General features: G+C 51.3%; 1 protein-coding gene across 6 annotated transcripts in view; it reads right to left on the minus strand.

Annotated features, from left to right (window-relative positions):
- Positions 1-4071: 4071 nt before the first annotated feature.
- Mad1l1 (MAD1 mitotic arrest deficient-like 1 (yeast)) overlaps positions 4072-22294 on the minus strand; it is a 331751-nt gene continuing 313528 nt past the window's right edge. For all 6 annotated transcript variants that reach the window (XM_013521213.1, XM_005397818.2, XM_005397819.2 and 3 more), the window contains one exon: positions 4072-4523. In XM_013521213.1, coding sequence (XP_013376667.1) covers positions 4365-4523 — 159 coding nt within the window. In that variant the 3' untranslated portion in view covers positions 4072-4364. The remainder of the gene's footprint in view (positions 4524-22294) is intronic.

The raw sequence follows: 22294 nt of genomic DNA on the forward strand, positions 1-22294 counted from the left end.
ATATCATAAATAAATTATGCATTAAATAAAATGTCAGGCAGAGATAAATGTCACACAGAAGGGTAAGGCTGGCTGGGACGGGAGGCAGGACCCTGTGTGCGAAGGCACCAGCTGCTCCGCCACCCAACAAAACCTCGAGATGAAGATGACGATGATGATGGGGAGGCTCAGACACCAGGGATCTATTCCTTCCTCACCACCCCAGAAGCTGCAGTCCGAGGTCCCGGTGAACAGAGCCAGTCCCCCCGGAGGCCTTGCTCCTCAGTGTGCGGACACTGTCTTCTCTCTGTCTTCACAGGCTCATCCTTCTTTGTGTCTGTCCTACTCTCTTTATATCACCCTGGTTAGATCAGGTGAGGGATCAATGACCTCATTTTACTTTAATCACCTGCTTAAATGCTCTGATTCCAAATATACTCACATTCTGGGTGCTGGGTCCAGGGTTCGAGCACATGAGTTTAGGGGGTACAATGAGCCCACTAGGAGGACAGGGACACTTCAGGTGAGACTCCAGGTGTGGGCGGTGCATGCCTGTAATCCCAGCACTCTAGGAGGCTGAGGCAGGATTATAAATTCAAGTCCCTCATGGGGAACTCAGTGAGACCCTCTAAATACACACATACATACATACTTTGGGGGCTGTAACTCCGTGCAAAGGGCCTGGGTTCAATCATCAGAACGAAAACAAACAAAACAAAACAAAAAAATCAGCCTCCTCAAGAGGCAGTGCCGACCAGTACAGGACACTGAGCATGGAGCAGGCTCCTGGGAGGACATTTGCTGATTTAGTCTTGAAACTTAACTTAGTTTTTTGTTTGTTTGCTTTTTAAAATAGAGGACGTTTAAATGCCCGGATGCTCTGGCTCCGGGAGGACACCACCAGCTTCCGTGAAGACAGGAGTCTGGTGTTTCTGGGAGCCGCGTCTCCAGAAGACAGCAGAACCCAGTGAGACAGATCAGTGGACGCCTCCATGGCAAATTTCCAAGACACACTGTTAAGTGAGAAGACTGAACTGCGGAACAAAACACAGTTATTTTAAAAACCGCACACACAATCAAATGAAACCAAGCCGGGCATTTTCGCACATCCGCACGTTAGGTGTACAAACCCACACGCCAGTGGGAGAGCCTGGGAAGGAGCCAAAGGAAGGTTTTTGTTTAACTCTACGTTTCTCCTGTGTTGTTGGAGGTTTATTTGTTGTATTTTAATGGCAAAAAATGCATTAGAATTGTGCAGTGAAAGATAAAGAAAAGAAAGAAAAGGAAATGTAAAATACGGGAACAGGCAAGTTGGATGAGCTGACATCCGGGCTGGGCTCCCGTCCTTGGAACTCTTGCTGTGTGACATTGGGCAAAGCCCTTCCCCTTTCTGGGCCTGAAGCAGAAGTTTAAGCAGTCTGTCCTCATGGTACAGTCTTATGTGTGTACCCTTGTGCAGACATAACCACCCACAAATATTCATGTGTGCATGCCCAGGTGTGCACACAACCCTTCACGCACACGGAAGTCACACATGCATGTACAGTCACACTAGTCACGGCAGACATACAGGATACACACACATGCACAGGTCATACAAGATGCATGCCTGCGGCCCTGCATGCAGTGTGCACACAGTGCCGTGTGTTTGCACAGGTACGCAATTGTGTGCAGACGGGCCTGGCAGTGTGTGTACACAAGCTCCTGTGTCTATGGCCCTCGATTCCTGGCCCTTCCAAGTCACCCCTCCCCAGCTGTCTTGGGATAAAAGCACAGGCCTCTACTTGGCGCCCATGACCGCAAGCAGGAAGGAAATGGGCCCAGTGCGAGTCAAGAGGGGGCTGGCTGGGCTGAGTTCGCAGCTGCGAGAGCCGGGTGTCAGTCTGGGGTCCACAGGGACCTGGGTGTGATCATGTGCAGGTCCTATTTTCTAACCCCGTCTTGAGCCCCAGGGCGTCCTCCTTGGGGAGGAGCTTGCCACAGGAAAGGGCTTCGTGATCTGAGAAGGTTCCCTCAGTTGAGAGCTTTGCACCCGTGACCGGGCGTCTACATCACTGGGGTCTCCTCACGCAGGTTCTGCCAATGCCATCAGTCTGTCAGTCCAGGGTGGCCCCTGCTGGTCCCACTGGGGGGTTGGGGAGAGCAGAAAAGTCAGCAATTTGCTGGTTTCCAGAGGTCTTATGCTAGGCCCCGCAGAAAGGGAAGAAGCCACAACAAACTCCACTCATGTCTGGCCTGGGCCCCAAAGCTGGGCACAGGGTGGAGGTGGGCGGGGTGCACTGAGTGGGTGGCTGGGGTCCCCAGGAGGCCCCAGCAGGCGGCGCTGTCCTCCCGGCCTGGGGGAACTGGAGGAGCTCTGGGCTCAGCAAATCCGGTTACATCCTGGCAATTGCAGTTTATCGCTGTGGCACTAATCCCTTAAAATTAGTCATTAGCGGCTTAAGAACCATTTAGCTTTGGGCGCACACTAAGGAGCTGGCAGAAGCTGGCATCTACCGGGACTAGAACTTTCTTTGGCCCAGATGCAGCGGCCAGGTGGGGCCCAGGCCTGTGTACTCTCCCTTTGCTGCTCCATGGCTGTCAGTCTGGGGGGGCAACTGCTAGTCCCTGGACCAAACCCTGGGGGATGGGGAGCTGCAGAAAACCCCAGAAGCCTTGAGCCCTAGGTAGGATGCCTGTGTGTGGCTGTCCCTGGGGAAGTGGCCTCTGTGGGTTTTCAGCCGTGGGGCATCCATCCAATTCCAGACATTGGGGATGGGTGGCAGAGGGCCTAGGCTCCACCTGTCAGGAGATCAGGCCAGGGACCTGACTCCCGAGGTGACATTGGCTTGGGACAGCTGGTGGAGTCCTGCAGCCACCAGGGTCTGAGATCCTGCAGTCACAGGGTGTAGGCATGAGCTGGGCTCCCCAGCCATGTGGACAGAAGTCTGGGATGATGAAATCCCCAGCACGGCGTCCAGAACTACAGGGTGTGTCCTTCAGATCTTGCCAGTAACTTCTGCTCCTGCCTGGGGTGGCCAGAGTCAGCTCTGGCTTTGGGACTCAGAAGAGCAGCTTAGAGGCCCTGCCTAGTCCATTGCCTGAAGTACACACACACACACACACACACACACACACGTTTTGGCACCCAGAGTGGCTCTGGGCTCCAGAGCAGAGAGTGAGTGGTCACCCAGAAGTGGGTGTAGGGCTGTGTGGGGCCACTCTAAATGCTGTTCTGCCCCTCTGCCAGCACCAGGAACAGAGCTGAGTACACAGCAGGGGCTCAGTAATCACTCAAATCAAAGACTGAGTGAATGAGTCCACCTTGGTGTTGCCCAACAGCCCAACTGTGCTTGGGGGCAGGACCGCGGGAAGGGTTCTCAGCCTCAGGCCCCTGGGTCCTAGGCCTTGGATGTGTCAGCCACAGCCGGCCTCTCCTTCAACCCATGCCAGTGCGCATGCTGGTCCCTCAAGGCAGCCCTACTCCAGTCCCTGCATCCCAGAACCCTGGCCCTGCTGGACCCTGCCTGGGTCCCATCACCAAAAGGAAGACTTGGAGCCAAGGTCACAGGCGTCCTGCCACCAAGGGGATGGGCCGGGCCCGAGCTTGAGGTTGCTGGAGAGCATGGTCACCAGTGCACAGGAGGACTGGGGAGGGGACACCTGTGCACCCTTGGCTGCGGGGGCCCCCAGAGTTCAGGGGGTGCCTTGGCTACTTTGACTCTGGAGCCGTCTGAGTGCCTGCTATGTAACACAGCTTAATGCTCCTGGTGAGGAGACTGTCCTGCCCTGGAGAGAGGAGAGGCTCGGAGAGGGTAGGCGGCTGGCCTGAGGTCACACAGTCAGGAGCAGAGCTGGGACCAGGCCTCAGGGACCCACCCCAGGGCCAGTGCTCTCCATCCACAATGGCTGTGTCCTCACTGTCACGCTGTCTCCTGCTCCTAGGTGGGAGGCCTGCCCTGGGGCACTTCTGCTCCCAGGGGAGGTGGGCGATGCCGGCCCAGGCCTCCCAGCCTGGACGCTGGTCCTGGTGTCCGGGCACTGAGTGTGGTGGGCTGGGAGCATCACAGCAAGGGGCCTGGCCGCTCGGGGCCCATTCACACAGACAGCGGGTGGGGGCAAACGGAGAAGAAACTTTATTTCATGAAGTGAGGACGTGGGGACTCACTGGGCCCCAGGGGACTGTCTGAGCAGCGCAGTGGCCCTGGGAACCGACTCCAGAGCAGGATGAGGGGCAAGGCCCCGGGTGGCAGGTGCAGTCCTCCCACACAATTGTGTGGTGCGGGCTGGGGTCAGGGCAGGGCTGCCCGCCCGACTGGACTGGGTTATGCCTGATCACTCCATGCAGCCGCCTGCCTGGCCCTTGGAGGACTCAGGGACGCGGCGGGCTGGATCACGGTGGGCGGCTAGGCAGTGGTCTGGTGGCTGAAGAGCTCGAGGGTGAGCGCGCTGAGGAAGGCCGGGATGCTGTCCTGGCGCAGCAGGTGCAGCTCGATGAGCTCGGGCACCGAGCGGGAGAACTCCGTCTCCAGCAGCTGCATCTTGGAGCCCGAAGGTCCTGTGGCCTGCAGGTGAGAGACAACAGGTTGAGCAAGGGGCCGCTGGGCCTCTGCCCTCCTCCTTCTTCACACGCCCCTCCACCAGGGCAGGGCAGGGCAGGAGGCACGGCTGCTGTCTAGGTGGGGCAAGGTCCCTTCATTCTGCCCCAGCGGAGTGTGGCTGAGATCAAAGTCACACCAGGCAGCCAGCCCTTGGGCTCCCCCACATACCGAGAGCAGGGTCTCCTCACCTGGACAGATAACTGAGAGGGAGGAGGGGGCCTTGGAGCCGGCAGACCAGGGAACGGCGGTCCCTACCCAGAGCTCCACTGGGGATTCCCCTGCCCCTCCTGAGTTGGGGCTGTGGTTCTTCCTCTGCCCTGGGGTAGGGCAGGGGCTGCTGCAACACAGGATAGCAGGGAAGCCAGGCTCCGAGGCTACTTCAGGAGAAGGAAACCGGCCCCATGGGCTGGGGACTCCAGGAGCAGTGGACTCCCAGGGCAGGGATCTCTGGGGGCTGTCTGGGGCTACCCTGGGCACGGGGTTTCTCTGTGGGCAATGAAAATGCTCTAAGGAGATGGAGGGGGAAGCTCCATGCTAGATCCCAACGTACATCCCAGCGGGAGGACGCAAGACTCTCACGCTCCTCCCCACCATGAGAGGGAACTTCGGGACTGCTGGGCCAGCTCCCTCCTCCATGCTAACCTGGCTGTCCGTGGGGGCTCCCGGAAGACCTCCAGCCTCCTGGCCTTGTGTCACCCCTCCACCCCCAGGGCAGCCCCTCCCTGAGCATGGGGCCTGCGAGGCGCGTGGGCTCCCGGAGCTGCCACCTGTCTTGTTTGTTACGTGCACTTTCCTGTTTTCCCATTTGCGCCTCCGCCTGTTCCCAGAGCCGCTAATACATTTAGCCTTGTCATAGTTCAACACAAACCATTTTTAAACAAAAATAAGAGAAACCACTCTGACCTTTTCCCAAGAAAATCCTTTCATTTCTGCCTTCTGTTCTCGACTCTGAATGTTTTCCCCTAAATGTCAGAGGGGCTGACTCTCAGCAGCTGTCAGGGAAGCTGGCGGTGGGGAAAGCAGGTCAGGGAGAAGTCTCCAGAGTCCCCTCCTGAGGACCTGGGCTGCCCAATGTGGTCCTGAGCACCGTGTCTCCGCTGGACCCCAGTTCTGGAAGGCTCAGATCCCTGCCTCCTTTATTCAGAGCGGGCAGCTGTCCCCACCGTGTCTGTGCTGGTCAGAAGCAGGCAGGGGCAGGGCCCCTCTGCACACAGGTCTCCCCACTGCACAGGTCCTGGGAGGAGCAGGCCCCTGTGACACAGCGGGGGCCCGAGGGGATGGCAGGAGCGCCTCATCCACGTCCCAAATAAGGGTAGATGCTGGTGTCAGCAAACGCCAGTCCTGCCTGCAGGAGGAGCCTCCTGTCTCCCTGCCCTGGGTCCTCAGCCCACTCTCCCGTCTTGGTTTCCTGGTGTGCCCCTGTCCCCTTTGCACTGGCAGATCTGCCGAGGCAGCAGCCTCGGCCTTATCAGAATGTGCAGATTGAATTATGCCCTGCCGATCAATCTTGGATCAGCCTCTGTCGTGTTCAAATACCACCCGGTCCCCAGGTGCCTTGTAAATCACCATAATTAGGGGCTGTTCACTTAAAATTAGAGTGCAATTTTTTAAAAAGCAAATTGCCCAGTAAGACATGCTGGCTATGGCTGGAAATATTTATGGGCTGCCTGCGTGCACTGTCTCTGGCTTCCTCGTCCCTCCGTTTGGGAGGGACTGGAGGCCGTGGCTGGTGCCTGGGGGACACTGAGACAACTCAGCCCTAATGAAGACACTTGGCTGCCAGGTGGGTGGTGGCCACTACACTCAGGCCAGACCTACCTGGCCTGGCCTCGGGCCTCCACCTCCACCTGACAGCAGAGCCGGGGGTGCCCCAGGGCCTCCCTCCCAGGCAGGAAGGCCAGCTCCAGGCAGGGCCTTCACTAACAGGAAACGCAGGAGACAAGCACCCTGCAGTGCTGAGCACCCGCGGCTCGGGAGCTGGCTGAGTGCTGCATTGCCCCATCCGCAAGGCCTGGCAGTGTCCCCACTGATGCATACAGGAGGTGCTTCATAAAGCTTCTTTGGCAACTGGAATACTGAGCAGGAAAATATCCAGAGCTAACAGAGACCTTAGGGAGCGGAGACAGACACTCTCTCCAAGTCCCTTCTGTGCCCACTAACTGCAGCTGTAGTGCAGCACAGAGGTGACAAAGAGCTGCCTATCAAGAGCAAGATCTCTTCTTGGAGGGCATCAGTGAAAGGTCCACAGGTGAGAAATATAGTGGAGGAAGGGCCTAGAGGGTAAGCCCACTGTAACGTTCACAACGCTGAATCTGGTCTCAAATAAGCAAAACTGAAATACAGGAAACAGAAAACATCCAGGAAGTGTAAATCCTACTACTTCAGATACCCATGAGCTATTTTAATATTGCTTACACGTGAGGGAGAGTTTTGTCATTAGGTTAGCAAAAATGTCCCCACTGCTTCTTGAGGAAGTGGCCGACTGCAGGGCTGAGCTGTGAAATGCCGCTGAGCTGGTGCTCTGTGTCAGGAAACACAAAGTGCTCACGACAGAAGAGGCCACGCCAAGAGGATGTGGGCACCAGGAGTCATAAGAGAAAGCTGACAGGAAAATAACACATCCTTTAAGCGCAGGGAAATTAAACAGCCCACTTCTAAATAGTCCAAGGGCCAAGGAGGACATCCCAAGGGAAATAAGACATACAGAGAATTGAATGAAAATTAAGATGCAACATCATGAAACTTGTCATTGCACCTAAGGCAGTGCTTCCAAGGAAAGTGATAGATAGACCTAAATGCTTATGGGAAAGACCTCAGTTCCTGCCCAGAGAAACTGGAAAAAACAAAGCAAACCCTGGCACACAGAAAGGAGGGAATGGAGAAGACAAAAGCAGGAATAAACAATATCGAAAATAATTACTGAGACCAAAAACTGGCCCTTTGCAAAGCAGGAATAAAAATGGATGAAGCTCTAACAAGATTGCCAGAGACAGCGATGCTCAATTCTAGAAACACGACAGGGGGGACCACAGCAGACCCTGAAGCTACTAGAGGAACACAGAGGAAATCCTACAGAAATCCTGTGTGCGCACAAATCTGACAATCCAGGATGGAGCCAGTGCCTCAAAAACTGCAAACTACCAAGACAGCCAGGATGAAACGGATGACCTGAACAGCCCCCTAACAAAGAAACTAATGTATAATTCAAAAGCTCCCCCAAAAGACATCTCCTGTCCCAGCTGGCTTCACCAGAGAATTTTACTGAACATTTAACTAAGAAATAATGCCAATTTTTACAATCTCTTTGAGAAAACAAGAGAGATATGCAGTCATTAATCAGGTGCCCAAACCAACACACACACACATATGCAATGACCAGTATCTCTCATCAGCTTAGATGCAAAAATCTCTAACAAGTATTAGCAAACTGAACCGACCACTATTTAGAAAAAAATGCCATACCATGACCATATGGGATTTATTTCAGGTATGCAAAGCTACTTCAATATTTGAAGATCAATGTAACTACCACATCAACAAGCTAACACAGAAATCTCATCAATTAACAGAAAATGCATTTGAAAAAAACTCAATAACCACTCATAACAAAAACTCAGTAAAGGAGGAACCAAGGGGATTTCCTCGACTTGCCTCAAAGCACCCATTGGTAACCTAGAGCAGACAGCGGACTTCATGGTGACAGGGTGGCACTTCCCTGAGATAGGAGTCAGGTGAGGGCCTGTCCTTGCCACTCATACTCTGCATGGTACTGAGGTCCTAGCCAGGACATCAAGTGAGAAAGAGAAACACAGTGCACACAGACTGGAAAAGAACATCTGAAACTGGTCTACCTGTAAATGACATGACTGCCAATGTGAAGAACCCTACAGAAAAATTGCAACCAATAACCAAGGTTGCAGGATACAAGATTAACACACACACCCCAAATCCTATTTCTAGAAAGCAAAAGTGAACAAGTGAAAAATAAAATAAGGGCAGTACTATTTACAAAAAACTTAGTGTCTTTATGTTAAAAGTTATAAACTGCCAATGGAAAAATATTTAAATAAAGACATACAATGTTCATGGATCAGAAAACTTGATTTAGAAAATATATAATTTTTTCCAAAACTGATCTATAGGTTTGCTGTAACTCCTATCAAAATCTCAGCAAGATTTTTTTTTTGTAGCCATTGATATGGCTATGCTAAAATCTATATGGAAAGGAAAGAGTCCTAGGATAGCCAGGTAATTCTGAAAAAGGAGGAAGGGGGATGGCCTTCCCAGTGTGAAGGTGCATAGATGGTGAGTAGGACAGATGTGGGCAGCAGTGGGACAGGTCAGGGGAGCCCAAGACAGACCACACAAACATGCTTGGTGGGAAGTGGGACAGCAACTTCATGGAGGGTGACGGTCCCTTCTATAAATGGTGCTGAAGCAGCTGGATAGCCACAGTTAAATTTTTTAAAAACTAAAGCTCACACATAATATTTAACTCAAAATGTACCACGAATTTGAATGTAAAACATACAACTTAAAAAAGATAAAGTCTTTAGGAACTGGGACTAGGCAATGATTTAAGACTTGATACAAAAAGTGCCTTCTCAGTCCCTCTACTATTCCTGAGCCAGGGCAGGACCCAGACATGGGGCATGGGCTTCCTGGCTTGGAGAAGCAGCTGCCCATGTCTGGTGTTCTGGGTCTATAAAACCCTACGCTGAGCGTGGCTTCGGCTCACTGGTGAGCTCTCCAAACCTGTCTGCAAGTGGCTGAGTAGGCTAAACACTGGGCTCAGGGGAATGTGCATGCACAGTGGGGGCCGTCGCTGAGGGATCCCACACTGACTCCAGCCACATGCACAAGGGGCAGCAGCTGACTCCTGGCCTGGGCCTGTAAGGCTGCTACTGCAAAGTGAGCTCCTCCTAGCCTGGGTCCCCTCCCACTGCAGGGGATCTTTTGCCACTAGGGCTGTTGCAGCCCAGGGAAAAGCAGTGGCTAGCATGCGAATGTCTGCTCTGTGAGAAGAGGTAGTGAGAGGATTCAGTGGCTGCTGCACGGAGTGCCCTGGTTCACAGCAGGAGGAGGCTGGGGAAGGAGCCCAGGAGACACGGTGGTGGCAGGTGCAGCCCTGGGTGGCATCCACCAAAGGACAAGGTAGATGGAAGCCAGAGGATAACCTCTTCCTGCAACATTACAGAGAGGTCGTGGCCTCTTGGGTGGAAGGTATCAGGTCCTAGACCAACCCCACAGAAGCCAGAGAAGGGTCAGGGCATGTGGCTTGAGGCTGATCTGAGGAAGGGACAAAAGTGTGACCCACCTTGGGTGCCCTCCTTTCCTGGCAGGGCCAGCACTGAGTGCAAGGGAGCCCACACAGAGAAAATGAGGGAGAAGGCTATGGGGTGGCTGGTGTAGCTATTCTCTGGGGTGGCTGTTCCCTGCCGGCCCTGTTCCTCCATCCTTAACAGGAGATAAGGACACTGGGGCAGCTGGGCACAGACACAGCGTGGTTTGGAGACCACAGTGGCCTGGTCAGGGCTGAGCCCTGGGTCTGCACACGTTAGGAGGCAATGCCATCTCTAAAAAGAAGCTGTCCAGACTGAGGGGCTGCAGTACCCGAGGGTCACGCTGTCCCAGTGCTGTCTGACCTCCCTGGTCCTGCGGCCCCCTGGGGCAGGAGTGCAGTCCTCCAGAACCCGTCCCTCTGGACCACCCCAGCTCCCTTGTCCACAAGCACAGGTGGGTAGGGCAGAGCCGTCAGGACACTGTCAGCGGCTGCATTCCTGCCTTGCCCCAGCCTGCAAGCATAACGGCCATAGGAGCCGGGACACCTGCAGTCCTGGGTGGACAGCCGTCCTCTAGGAACTGTGGCCTGAGTGACCCTTCCTTCACACTGGCCCCCAGGACATGTGTCCCCAGCCTGTGCTGGCCCAGAGAGGCCTGGCCTCCTCCCCAGACCCAGACCCATGGGACTCTGGGGGCAGAGTTGCACCTGGTTTTGGAGGGTCCCTGGACATTTAATGTGTCAGCAGGATCCTCAGCTCACACCACTGTCCTCAGGGTGGGCGACACAGCCAGCCTGCAGGAGGCCTCGACCGATGCTGCGTGTAAGAGAACACACAAAAATGGACACAGCACTGGCCCAGTCAGGAAGACCCCTGGCAGCGCCTAGAATGTCTGCCAGGAAGTTCCAAGGGGTGGCAGCAGACCAAGGTCTGACGTGCGTGCAGAGAATAGCTGCCCAGCGCCACATGGGACTGCACCTGGGAACCTGCCAAGTGGACTTGGGTGATTACGCCCACACTGGGGGAACTTGCTACCCAGCTGGATCTCAAACTGGCAAGTCCCATTCTTGCCTCCTGAGCTCTACGGCAGAGCTGCTGGCACCGTCTTACAGGAAGGAAGGAGGGAAGAGGGCACAGGGCCAGCCACCAGGGTCTTCTGGGTGTCCCTGGGCAGTTTTCCTGTCAGAGAGGTCCTCAGTGGGTAGGGTGAGCTAGAGAAGGTAGAAAGAGCAGCAGAGGAGGGGCAGGGTCCTGATGGTCCTCCAAGTGCAGAGGGGGGCGCCACAGAAACCCTCCCAGGACCCAGCCTTCCCATCCCAGGTACAGGGTCACTCTGCCCTTGGGGTCAGAGCCGTCTCCTTGTCACAAGTGTGGACAACACGAGCCCCTCCAGCTGCTACGCTTGGTGAGGGGCAAGCGGGACATGTGACAGGCCTCTGCACTGTGTGGCTCCCACCCAGACAAGACATGCAGTCTCTGGCAGTGGCCTCTTGAGGAGCTGCCATACCAGGGGCAATGGCTTTGCTCCCAAGAGAAGCGGCTGGTGTGCAAGCTTAGGGACCAAGGCTCGGGAGGCGTGGGCGCCAACCTGGCTGTTCCTCCTATTTGCTGTGTGAGCCTGAGCAGCAGTTTCCACGCTGGAAAAGGAGGACAAGTGCCTGTTGCCCTGCCCCATAGGCTGGACTCCAGTGCCACAACTCATGTCCAGTGCTATGCAGGCTCCGGGCCAAGGTGGGCGACAGGGCCAGACTTGTCCTTCAACTCAAAACAGCCAAAGAATGAGACACAAGGTGCAAAACAACAGTTTTCAAGTCCCTGGACCCGACAGGGCAGAGCCCAGTGCCTTCCTTGGGCTGAGAGCACAGGCTGAGGCTGGGTGACAAGTGACTGAGACTCAGGACAGAGTGCTGAGAGGTGCAGAGAAGCAGAAGACCATGTAGAGTGTCCTCATGAAAGAAAGCTCCCTGCGGCCAGGAGAAAGGACAAGAGAGAAGCGTCCCGTCCATGAAGCAGCGCTGATGCTCACTCAGGGCTGAGCCGTCCCCGCTGGCCACACAAAAACCTAGCAGATCACGAGGCATCATGTGGACACTAGGAAGGTGCTCACCTTGGTTGTTACGGCTTGTATCTAGATGTTGCCCCAAAGCCTCATGCGGTCATAAATAAGGATCTTCAGAGGTGGCTGGATCTAGGGTGTGTGATTACAAATGAGCCCACTGACTGGTTCAGCACAGTCCTGGGAGTGGATAAGGGAAGGCCCACCCCAGGTGTGTGTGCTATCCACCCTAAAGGCAGGTAGCCTGGATAAAATATAAAGCACAGGAAAAGGGCTGCTGTGGTCCCTTGCTGCTTGCTACTTCACCGCTGGTTCCTTCTGCCTGCCATGAACTGGTTCCCCTCTGCAATGCCCCTCTGCCGCGCCACCCTGCCTTGCAGCCAGATGATTATGGACTGAAATCCCTACCAACTGTGAGCTAAATAAACCTTTCTTCCTTTAGCTTTGGGTGTTGGGTATTTTGCCTCAGCAATGAGAAAAGTAACTAAGACATTGGTCATAGGCCAATGAGCCTTACACACCAACCCTGATCCTACCCACTGCTTCTAGGTGACTCCCCTGCTCTCTGAGCTGGCTATAGGATACAAAATGCCCCACAGCCAACAGGTGGAGGCCTCAATGCCGGCCATCATGATTGCTACCAGATGCTGCAGAGACCAAGCCACAGCAGAGATGAAACTGATCAACCGTCGTCAAATCAAGAGTTGGTGTCAGAACCAGTGGATGATACTAAGTCCTGTCCTTTCCCTCCATATGTTTAAAAAGCTATGGAGAGATGTAAAGATACAAAAAAGAACTAAGGCGACTTAAAGATGAAAATGATAACATATGAGCAGAGGGAGGTGGGTGATGTCAAGGTCAGATGCTGTAGAAGGAAGTCAGTGGCCCTCAAGATGCATGCGAGAAGTCAGTCAAATCAATACAGGGAAGAAAAAGCACATCAGTGGGCAGAGAGATTGTGTCATATGGCCTACCACACATGTCCCTGAAGTCTGTGGCAAGGGCACAGATGGGGTGTGTTGGCATTTCTGAACCAGCTCTCAATGACCTGCCTCCAAGTGCCAACCTGTCAGTCTTCCCCCTTCAGTGTGACCTGCTTTTGATGACAAACATGGTCAAGTGCTGAGATCATGTCACATTTGGCTATGACTCTGTCTCACCCCATTCCAGTTCTCAGGGCTGTGCTGAAGTTGCCAGGCCATGTGCTGCCATAAGCCATGGTACCACAGGTGGCCTAGCCATCAGCCAGGAGGAGCTCTGGCTATCAGCCCAATAGTCCACGCAGAAGGGACCCCTGTGACAGCCAAGTGTGAGAGATCGGAGCCAATCCTCCCTATAGAGACCTGGGTGATGGCAGACTTGTCCTCAGGGTCTGTGGTGTGATCAGTTACAGAGCTCTGTAAGCAGTATGGGGGGTCCCGTGAGAAAACAACAACCCCAGGCATCTGAAGTGTGGAGACAAGTACAAACACAGAATTCTCAGGTCAGGGAACCCCAAGCAGAAAATAAGTGAAGAAAACTACATCCAAACCACATCGCTCAAAACCAGGAATAAAGTCTTAAAAGTAGCCAGGGGAAGAGAGACACCTCCTTCAGGGAGAAAAGAGGGTCACCTCCACAGAGGTATGGGTGGGAAGACAATGACAACTTCTCTACAAAGGAATCAAGATAAGGATGACAGCAGGTTTCTCACCGAAAATAATGAAAGTAAGTAAGAAGAGAGTACAACAGCAGCTGTGAAGAACTGAGGAAAAACCAGTCATTCCAGAGCTCTACACCAATGAAAATGCCTTTCAAAAAATAAAGACATCTCTAGACATGCAGGGGTGAAGAGCTCATCACCTGCAGACTGGTCTGGCAGGACCAGCTAGAGGAGGTAAGTCCTCCGACAGAAGGAAACTTGGGTGGGAACTGGGGCTATTGCAGAGGGCTGGGGAGTACTTGTCCTCCCACAGAGGCCAGAGTCCTACTGCAGAGGCTAGAGTAAGGCATAAGAAGGTGCACAGGCACATACACCACACTGAAATGGTTAAGTGCCTTTAAAAGTGGCCATTCAAGTAGACATAGTAACAGTGTATCATGGGGCTTACGATATGTACACAAGTAAAATGTGTAAGAAGGAGACTGCAGCAGGGAGGAGAAAACTGGGAAGGGGATGTTACATCATCTCGAAGTTGACTGTGGTAAGTTAAAGATATACAATGTAATCCTAAAATAATCTGCAAAATAGCAAGATAAGGACATGTAGCTAGAAAGTCAAAAAAGAAGATAGAAGAGTATCTAAGAAATGTTCAATTAATATTCAGGGCAGAAAAAAAGTGGGGAAAGGAACAAAGAACAAACAGGACATGCAGAAGATAATAAAGTGGCGACCAACTTAAATGGAAATGGTCTAAGGACCCCAGGAAAAAGGCAGAGATTGTCAGACTGGATATGAATATAATAAGCTGCTTATACGAAACACATTTTAAACATGAAAACACAAGTAGATTAAAAGTAAAAGGGTAAGTATATCCCAGGGTAACTAAAGCCAAATGCTGCACTAGTTTTGCTAATATCAGACACAGTAGATTCTGGAGCAAAAAAAATATTAGTTGGGATAAAGGTATCAATTTCTGCATGAAGCAAAAACTGATAGAAATGCAAGAAGCAACAGACAAATCCATGTAGTCAAGAGATGTCAATATTTCTTCTCAATGGCTGAGATGATAAGAAGACAGAAAATTGGCAAGGATGTAGAAGATCTGACAACTCTTTCAAAAAATGTCACCTCATTGTCATTAGCAGCACATTCTAGCAGCATATACATTCTGTTCAAGAATACACAGAACACTCACCAGAACAGAGGATGTTCTACACCTTAAAAGAAAATTTAAAGCTGAGCGTGGTGGTACATATCTGTAAACTCAGCACTCTGGGAGGCTGAGGCAGGAGGATCAAGTCTGAGTCCAGCCTGGGCAACTTAGTTAGACCTTTTCTCAAAAAAAAAAAAAAAAAAAAAAAAAAAATCAATAAATTTAAAGATTTACATCACTCAAAGTATGTTCTCTGACTAAAATGGAATTATACTACAAATCAATTATGGAAAACCATCTGGATACCTTGAAAGTATTTGGAAACTAAATAACTTATTTTTAAATAACCTATGGGTCAAAGAAGACATCAAAAAGGAAATTATTAAGTAATTTAAACTGAAAGACAGTAAAAACAAAATGCCAGAATTGGCAGCATGAGATTAAAGCAGAAATCAGGAGGAAATTTATGGCACCAAATGTCCATGTTAGAAAACAAGTCTCAAATCAGTGACTTCAGCTGCCACCTTCACAAAGATTCAATATAAGCAGGAGAAAGATACAGAACAAAATAGAAATTGGTGAAACACAATAGAAAAGCAGCAGAAAAATCAAAGCAAAAGTTGTTTCTTTCAGAAGCTTAATGTAATGGATCAAGCTCTGGCCAAAGTGATCAGGAATGAAAGAGAGAAGCCACAGATCCCTAACAGCAAGGGTGAGGGAGGCAGCAGGAAGGTGATTCTCAGGTGTTACAGGAACATCATGAAATTCAGGCCAATGAATTTGACACCTTAGATCACAACGTTCCTATTCCTTGAAAGACACAAACTACTGCAAATGAAAATGAGCCCAAATAGCCACATGTGCATTAAAGAAGCTGACTCTGTAGTTGAGAGCTTCTCACCAAGAAAGCTTCAAAGCCAGCTGGCTTTCCTGATGAATGCTGTCCCACAGGAAGGAGAAAGCAGTACCAACCCCACATAAACCCTTTCAGAAAACTGCAGAAGAGGAGCAATGATTCTCAGTGCATTGTATGAAAACAGCACTGCTATGATACCCAAAGCAAAAGACCTTGCAAAAGAAAAACAAACTACAGAACAATAATCCTCAGTGTGAGGTCCTGAGTTTGATTTCTGATACAAAAAAAAAATAGGAATATGCAAACATTCTAAACAAAATGATGAGCAACTCCTGTCTGACAACACAGAAAGATGATTATGCATCATGACCATGTGAGGTTCACTCAAGAATACAAGTTTGACCACTAGAAATTCAAAGTGATTTGGCATATTAAAGTACAACAGAGAAACCATGTGGTATCCCAACTAGTGCAGAAGAAGCATAGGAGCAAACCCAGCGCTCACTTCTAAAAAAAGACTCTGTTAAACTAGGATTAGAGGGGCTGGGGATTTAGCTCAGCGGCAAAAGCGCCTGCCTGGCAAGCGCAAGGTCATGAGTTGGGTTCCCGGTACCGGAGAAAAACCAAAAAAAAAAAAAAAAAAAAAACAACAATAAACTAGGATTAGATGAGAACTTCTCAGCCTGCCAAAGGGTGTCTGTGAATGATAAAAAATGCTCTGTGATTAGGAATGAGTGCTTCTCCTTCAGATTCAAAATAAGACAAACAACTGGGCATGGCAGTGCACACCTACCATGCCATCCTTCTGGGAGGCTGAGGCAGGAGGATCAAAAGTTCAAATCCCAGCCTGGGAATCTTAATAACTTAGTGAAACTCAAATGAAAAAGGTCTGGAGATGTAGCTCAGTGCAAAGGCCCTGTGTTCTAGCATCACTCCTGCCAAAGGGATGAAGGAAGGAAGGAAGGAAGGAAGGAAGGAAGGAAGGAAGGAAGGAGGGAGGGAAGGAAGGAAGGAAGGAAGGAAGGGAGGAAGGAAGAAAAGAAAAGATGAGGCTATCTACTCTCACCATGTCTGTACAGCAGTGTTCTGGAGGTTCTTGCCAGTGACAGAAAGAAAGAAAAAGAAGTCAAAAGCATCTAAGAGAGGCAGAAATGCTCCCGCCTGGACTCACAGACACTGTGGTCTATGTGAAAGGCCCAATTAAATACACTAGGAGGCTATCAGAACTAAGGCACGAGTTTAGCAAGGCTGCAAAATAGAAAGGCCCATATACAAATGAGTTCTTGTATTGTATCAACAAACACAAGTTAAAAAGAAAAAAACTGCCCTTTACTATAACATCAAACTAATAAATACTCAGGGATAAATCTAAAAGAATGTGAGACCCCTGCACACTGAAACCCAGAAGGCTCTGCTGGGAGGAGGTGACCAGTGTAGGGGACTCATGGTGAAGACGTCAGTCCTCCCTGACAGGGTCCACGGTCAGTGTAACTGTCATAGAAATCCTAGCAGGTGTTTTTGGTAGAAATTGAAAAACTGAGTCTATGGAAACTCAAGGAGCCTAAAATTTCCAAACAGCTCTGAGAAAGAGCAAAGCTGGAGGGGAACACCACCTCATTTCATGATGATGAAGACAATGTGACACAATGTGGCCCAAAGACAGACAGACAGACAGGCAGGCAGGCAGGCAGGCAGGCAGATCTGCAGGCAGTGATGGATAATCCAAAGGCAGGCTCACATACTGATGGACAGCAGCAGGTCTGTGGCCAAGAACAAAGGCGTTTGTGACCATGTACAAAGACAGGACAGTCGGGACTGCACAGGCTGGCGCCATAGGACATCCACGTCTTACACAGAGGCTGGATCTGTTCCACCAGCACCCCACACACCACTGGCCGGAAACAGAGCCTGGACGTGACTATAAATGGACAACTGTAAAACTTCTGGAAGAAAAAAAATGGAGCAAGTCTTTGTGATCCTGGGTCATATAAAGATTCCTTTAAAATGATACCAATAAGACTGAAAAATTAGAACATTTAACTCTTCTTCAAAAGAATACAAGGTTCATTTACCACTAGAAACTCACCAAGTAATTCAATACACTGACAGTAAAAGAGAAAAATTGTATGATCATCTCAGTAAGTGTGGAACAAGCATGTGACCAAACCTAAAGTGTATTTCACAAGCCAGAGACTAGGAGAAAATACAGCAACGTACACATCTGAACAGGATTTATGTCTAGGATATACAAAGAACTCTAAAAACATAATATTGAAAAAATACAACCGAATAAGATTTTGAGCAAAAGATTTGAACAGATGCTGCACCAAAAAATGGCACATAAGCACATGAGTAGGGAAAGGGTTATCATCATTAGTCATTAGGGAGAGGGAATCACGGCTGTGAGGAGACACCATTGCTCTCCTATTAGAACAGGTGAGATGGAAAAGTTCAACCCTGTCAATTCCTCGGAGGGTGTGAGACACCTATTTTCTCCTGCTACAGACAGGACCTACTATACAATGTGGCAGCCACTTTGGGAACTGGTTGGCAACTTCTTGCAAAGTTAAATATACACCCACATGATCCAGCAATTCCATCTCATGTATTTAGCCATGACAAAGGAGATAGGTGTTCATTCAAAGACCAGCATGTGAGCATTCACTGAAAACTTATTTCCAGTAGCCCCAAACTAGAAATGGCCAAGTGTCCATCAGCAGCTGGGTGGCCAAGCAAACTGTGGCGCCCAAGGGACCACTACTCAGTCCCAGAAGGAGTGTGTTGTCAACACCCAGGACAATAATACTCTCACAGCAATCTGTGGAGTGGAAGAAGTCTGACAGAGCCCCCCACCCACTGTCCGATCTCACACGCATGACGGAAAGTGTGTCCCACTGTACGGACAGGAGGCAGGGAATGAGCTCGAGGCCACCTGGAGACAGGGTGGGCTGGAGGGACCACAAAGGCTCCAGGGATCTGTCGGGAGTGCTGGCATATTTGCTACCTCCATGGTGACAGCTGCACAGGTGTACACACACAGGATGTAGAAAGGCACTTGTAAAAGCAGGCGACAGAAGACATGTCCTGGCAGGAGGTGTGACCTCTTTCACCGCCCAGAGGCAGGGTGGTGCTCTGGAAGTCTGAGGTCTGGCTATCACAAGCACAGCTGGGGACCTGCTCCATTCCCTGCGGCCTACAGGAGCCTTGGCCAGCTCCAACTGCACAGGAAGTGCATTCCTCACTTTGGGTCTATGGTCCCTCAAGGATGGCGCCTTGGTCCTCCCCCCAGAAAACCACACAAAGCCCACTTCAAGTCTGGATTTGGATTTCATGAGGGCCAGGGGCCCCATCACCTGTCACCACCTCACACCTACCCCGGGGAAGACTGGAGCCCTCATCTCTGCTGACAAAACGTGAAATGGTGCAGCTGTTGTGGGAGATGGAGGGCGGTTCCTCACAAGTCCGACAGAAAATTACCATATAACCCAGCAAGTCTATTCCTGGGTGCCTACTGGACAGTGGAAACATCCATTTACACTGAGCCCGATATGTGACTGTTCACAGCCCACTATTCGTAAGAGCCAAACCTGGAAGCCACTTAAGTGCCCATCAAAGATGAGTGGATAAATAACACATGCTCCATCCATACGGAATGGTTATTAGTCAGTAAAAAATGAAGAGCTACAGTGTGGGTGAAACTGGGAAACAGGGCTCAGCAAAAGCAGAAAACCACAAGCTGGACAAGCCTGCCCCAATGTACACAGAGGGGAGATCCATGGGCAGAGCACAGGGAGAGGTGACCCAAGGTTGGGACAGAGGGGACATGAGGGGAGGGACTTCCTTCTGGGGCAATGAGAGTGGAACCCCTGCCCAACTCTGGGAATTATATCATAATGATACTGTTTAACAGTAAAGGCCCAGCTGGGTACGGTGAGTCCTCTAATCCCAGCATTCTGGGAGGCAGAGGCAGGAAGATTACAAATTCAAGTTCAGTGTGGGCAACTTGGCAATTTAGCAAGATCCTGTCTCAAAACAAAAAAAAGCTAGGGATGTAGCTCTGTGTGAAGGCCCTGGGTTCAATCCCAAGTTCCTTAAAAAAAAAAAAAAAGAAAAAAAAAAAGCTAACCTCTGACCACAGGGCACAGGCCCCATCATTCCATTTCCTTGCAAGAAGGTGGTGGCACTGGAAGGTAAGTCCTTCTGTCCCCATGCCTGGAGGTACAGACACCCACTAAAAGCAAGCTGATGAAAGAACTCCACACCTTAGGGGACAAGTCTTGCCACCACTTATGGTCACACCCTCCCTGGGGATCTACCTGTCACCTGGTCACATGTAACACAGCCTGCAGTAGAGATCATGCAGGGTCATGTGTGATCAGCAGTCACAGGTCATCAGGCCTAACCCCCTGCCCTATCATAATGGGGCTCCAAGGCCCACAGAGGCCAGGGCACCAGGGTCTTCTGCTGTGGACAGAACAGTGTGGAAGGGGTTTCCTTCTCCTTCTGTTCCCAAGTTGCCCCTTCCATCCACTGCGTCTGAGGTTCCATGCTGGACATGGCATGAGATAGCCAGTCCTGACTGCTGGGCAGTCCAGAGGACACTAGCAGGAAGCCAGGACTCAGCTGAGGGCAGAGTGACTTTGGAGCCAGGTGGTGCCCACACTGCAGACCATCGGGGTCAGGAATATGGACGTCTTTGGCTCACGCTGAGGTCTCTTGCTGGCCAGTGGCTGGTGGGAGCAGGCTCCCACCGGGAGGCTGCACTTCATGGTGGCACGTGTTGCTCCAGGGGTCCTGGAGGGGCCTGAATGACAGCCTGGCTGCCATCTGCTGCAGGAGTAGGCCAGTGCTGCCGCCAATCGGCACATTTTGCTGGCTCTGGGTTAAAAATATCCCTGTGAATGACATGACTTTCAGAGGTGAATCCCGCGGTCCCTGATGGAGGGCAAGGACATGTTCTCCTCCCTTTGCTTCTCACCCGCCTGAAATGGCTGCGTCTGGCACTGGCAGAGCAGCTGATGGGCCGCGTGGCTCCTCAGGAAGACAGAGCAGGCGAAGAGTTATTCGTGGCCCACTAGTTTAGGCACAGCAATCAGTTGCTTTGCACTAGTTCACAGTCACCAGGAGCTTCTGTCCTTACATCTCATGGGGATGGGTGACAGCTCCCCTTGTCCTCAGGGAGCCTCACTTGTCCTTGGGTGGCCTCCTCTATCCTGGGTGGAGGTGTTGGCTAGCAGGCAAGGACACTAAGTTGAAGGCAGTGTTTCCAGGACCTGACACAGAATCTCGTCTTCCAGAGCTTTCCAGGCCAGCTGCTTTGATGCTGGTTTGTTTGGTTTCTGTCCAGTTCCTGGCTGGGGTCAAGTGAGGTGAATCCATGGCTGTGCTCAGTGGTGGCTCCTGCCATTCCTGTGGAGCTTCCCAGAGGGGTCCAGAACAGGACAGGCCGCTAGGAGGGCCTTGAGTTTAGAGACTGCTTGACTCCTGGAAGTCGCTTTACTATATTCAAAGTCCTCACTGCACAGGGGATCAGGAGGGACTGAAGGGACTGCTGGGATTCTGAAGCCGCTGACCTCGTCCCTGTCTGCCACAGGATTGGGCGCTGCTTGTCTCAGCAAACTCTGGCTGGGGCATCATGGGCTCTGGGCCTCACTCAGTGCCTTCACCTGTGGCTGGGAAGGTCCTACTTGTCATTCTGGGTAGGCAACCTGCCCTCTGTGAGTGTCCCCTTTCTGGTCAGGATCCTTGCTGGGCGGGGCATCCTTGCAACCCCTGGAACCTTGTGTGTGTGCCTCAACCCAGGGGGACAGTTCACTCATGCCCTGGCACTGGCATTATCTGCAAATTGCCTGTTTTTCATCTCTGGCACGTCTGAATCTGATCATGAAAGGGAGTTTTCTTTCTTCTTTTTTAATTAGTACTTGGTAACACCGCCAAGCTGTGAGTTTATGGCTTTGTAGATCTTGTGTTTTTGACACTAATTACTCACAAAGGCTTCTTAAGCTGCATCTCGACTCTGCAACTATGCCGCCGGTAATTAAGCAGGAGCGGAAGCAGGAGCAGACTCCATGTTTCACGCATGGCCCTTTCCGCCTGGCTCCCAGCTTCCGACGGGCTGGAGCCACAGGAGACCAAGGCACTGCACCAAGACTCCAGCCTCCAGGCTTCAGAGCTGAACCACCACAGCTTGCTCAGTTCTTGGCTCAGGGTCTCCATGGCACACTCTAGATGGGAAAGGTCATCAGTGGTTTATGTAGGACATTCCATGGGCCTGGGTGCCCACTGTCTGCCATCCCAGCTTATATCACTGCCTACTAAGAATGAATGTTCTGGAATCACATCCTCTGCTCAGGTTAGATGTACCCATCCTCTTTAGGCAGTGTCCTACGTGTGCTTCCTTCCGCCTCTGTCTGCTGTTCATGGTGCATCTGTGACCGGCCTCCCCACTGGGCTCTCTGCAAGTGCAGGTGGGACTCAGGACCCCACTGGGCTACATTTTGGGGGCAGGGCCTCTGTGCTAAACGTGTTGGGGTCCTGTCCATGTTCCCTCCCTCTGGCTTGGCACTCAGACTGACTCAGGCTTTCCAGCTTGGGTAGGGAATGAAGATTTTGAGTAAAGTACAAGCCACAGGCTCTGGAAAAGCCTGTACAGTATGGATTACAAAAAATAAAATAAACCCCCAAATCTGGACCCTGGGCTTTCCCAGTATGTGGGGGTCTCAGGGAACCTTCCAAAAGTGCAAGGC

Source organism: Chinchilla lanigera, unplaced genomic scaffold (genome assembly GCF_000276665.1).
Source record: "Chinchilla lanigera isolate Chin_1 unplaced genomic scaffold, ChiLan1.0 scaffold00059, whole genome shotgun sequence".
Lineage (NCBI taxonomy): Eukaryota > Metazoa > Chordata > Mammalia > Rodentia > Chinchillidae > Chinchilla > Chinchilla lanigera.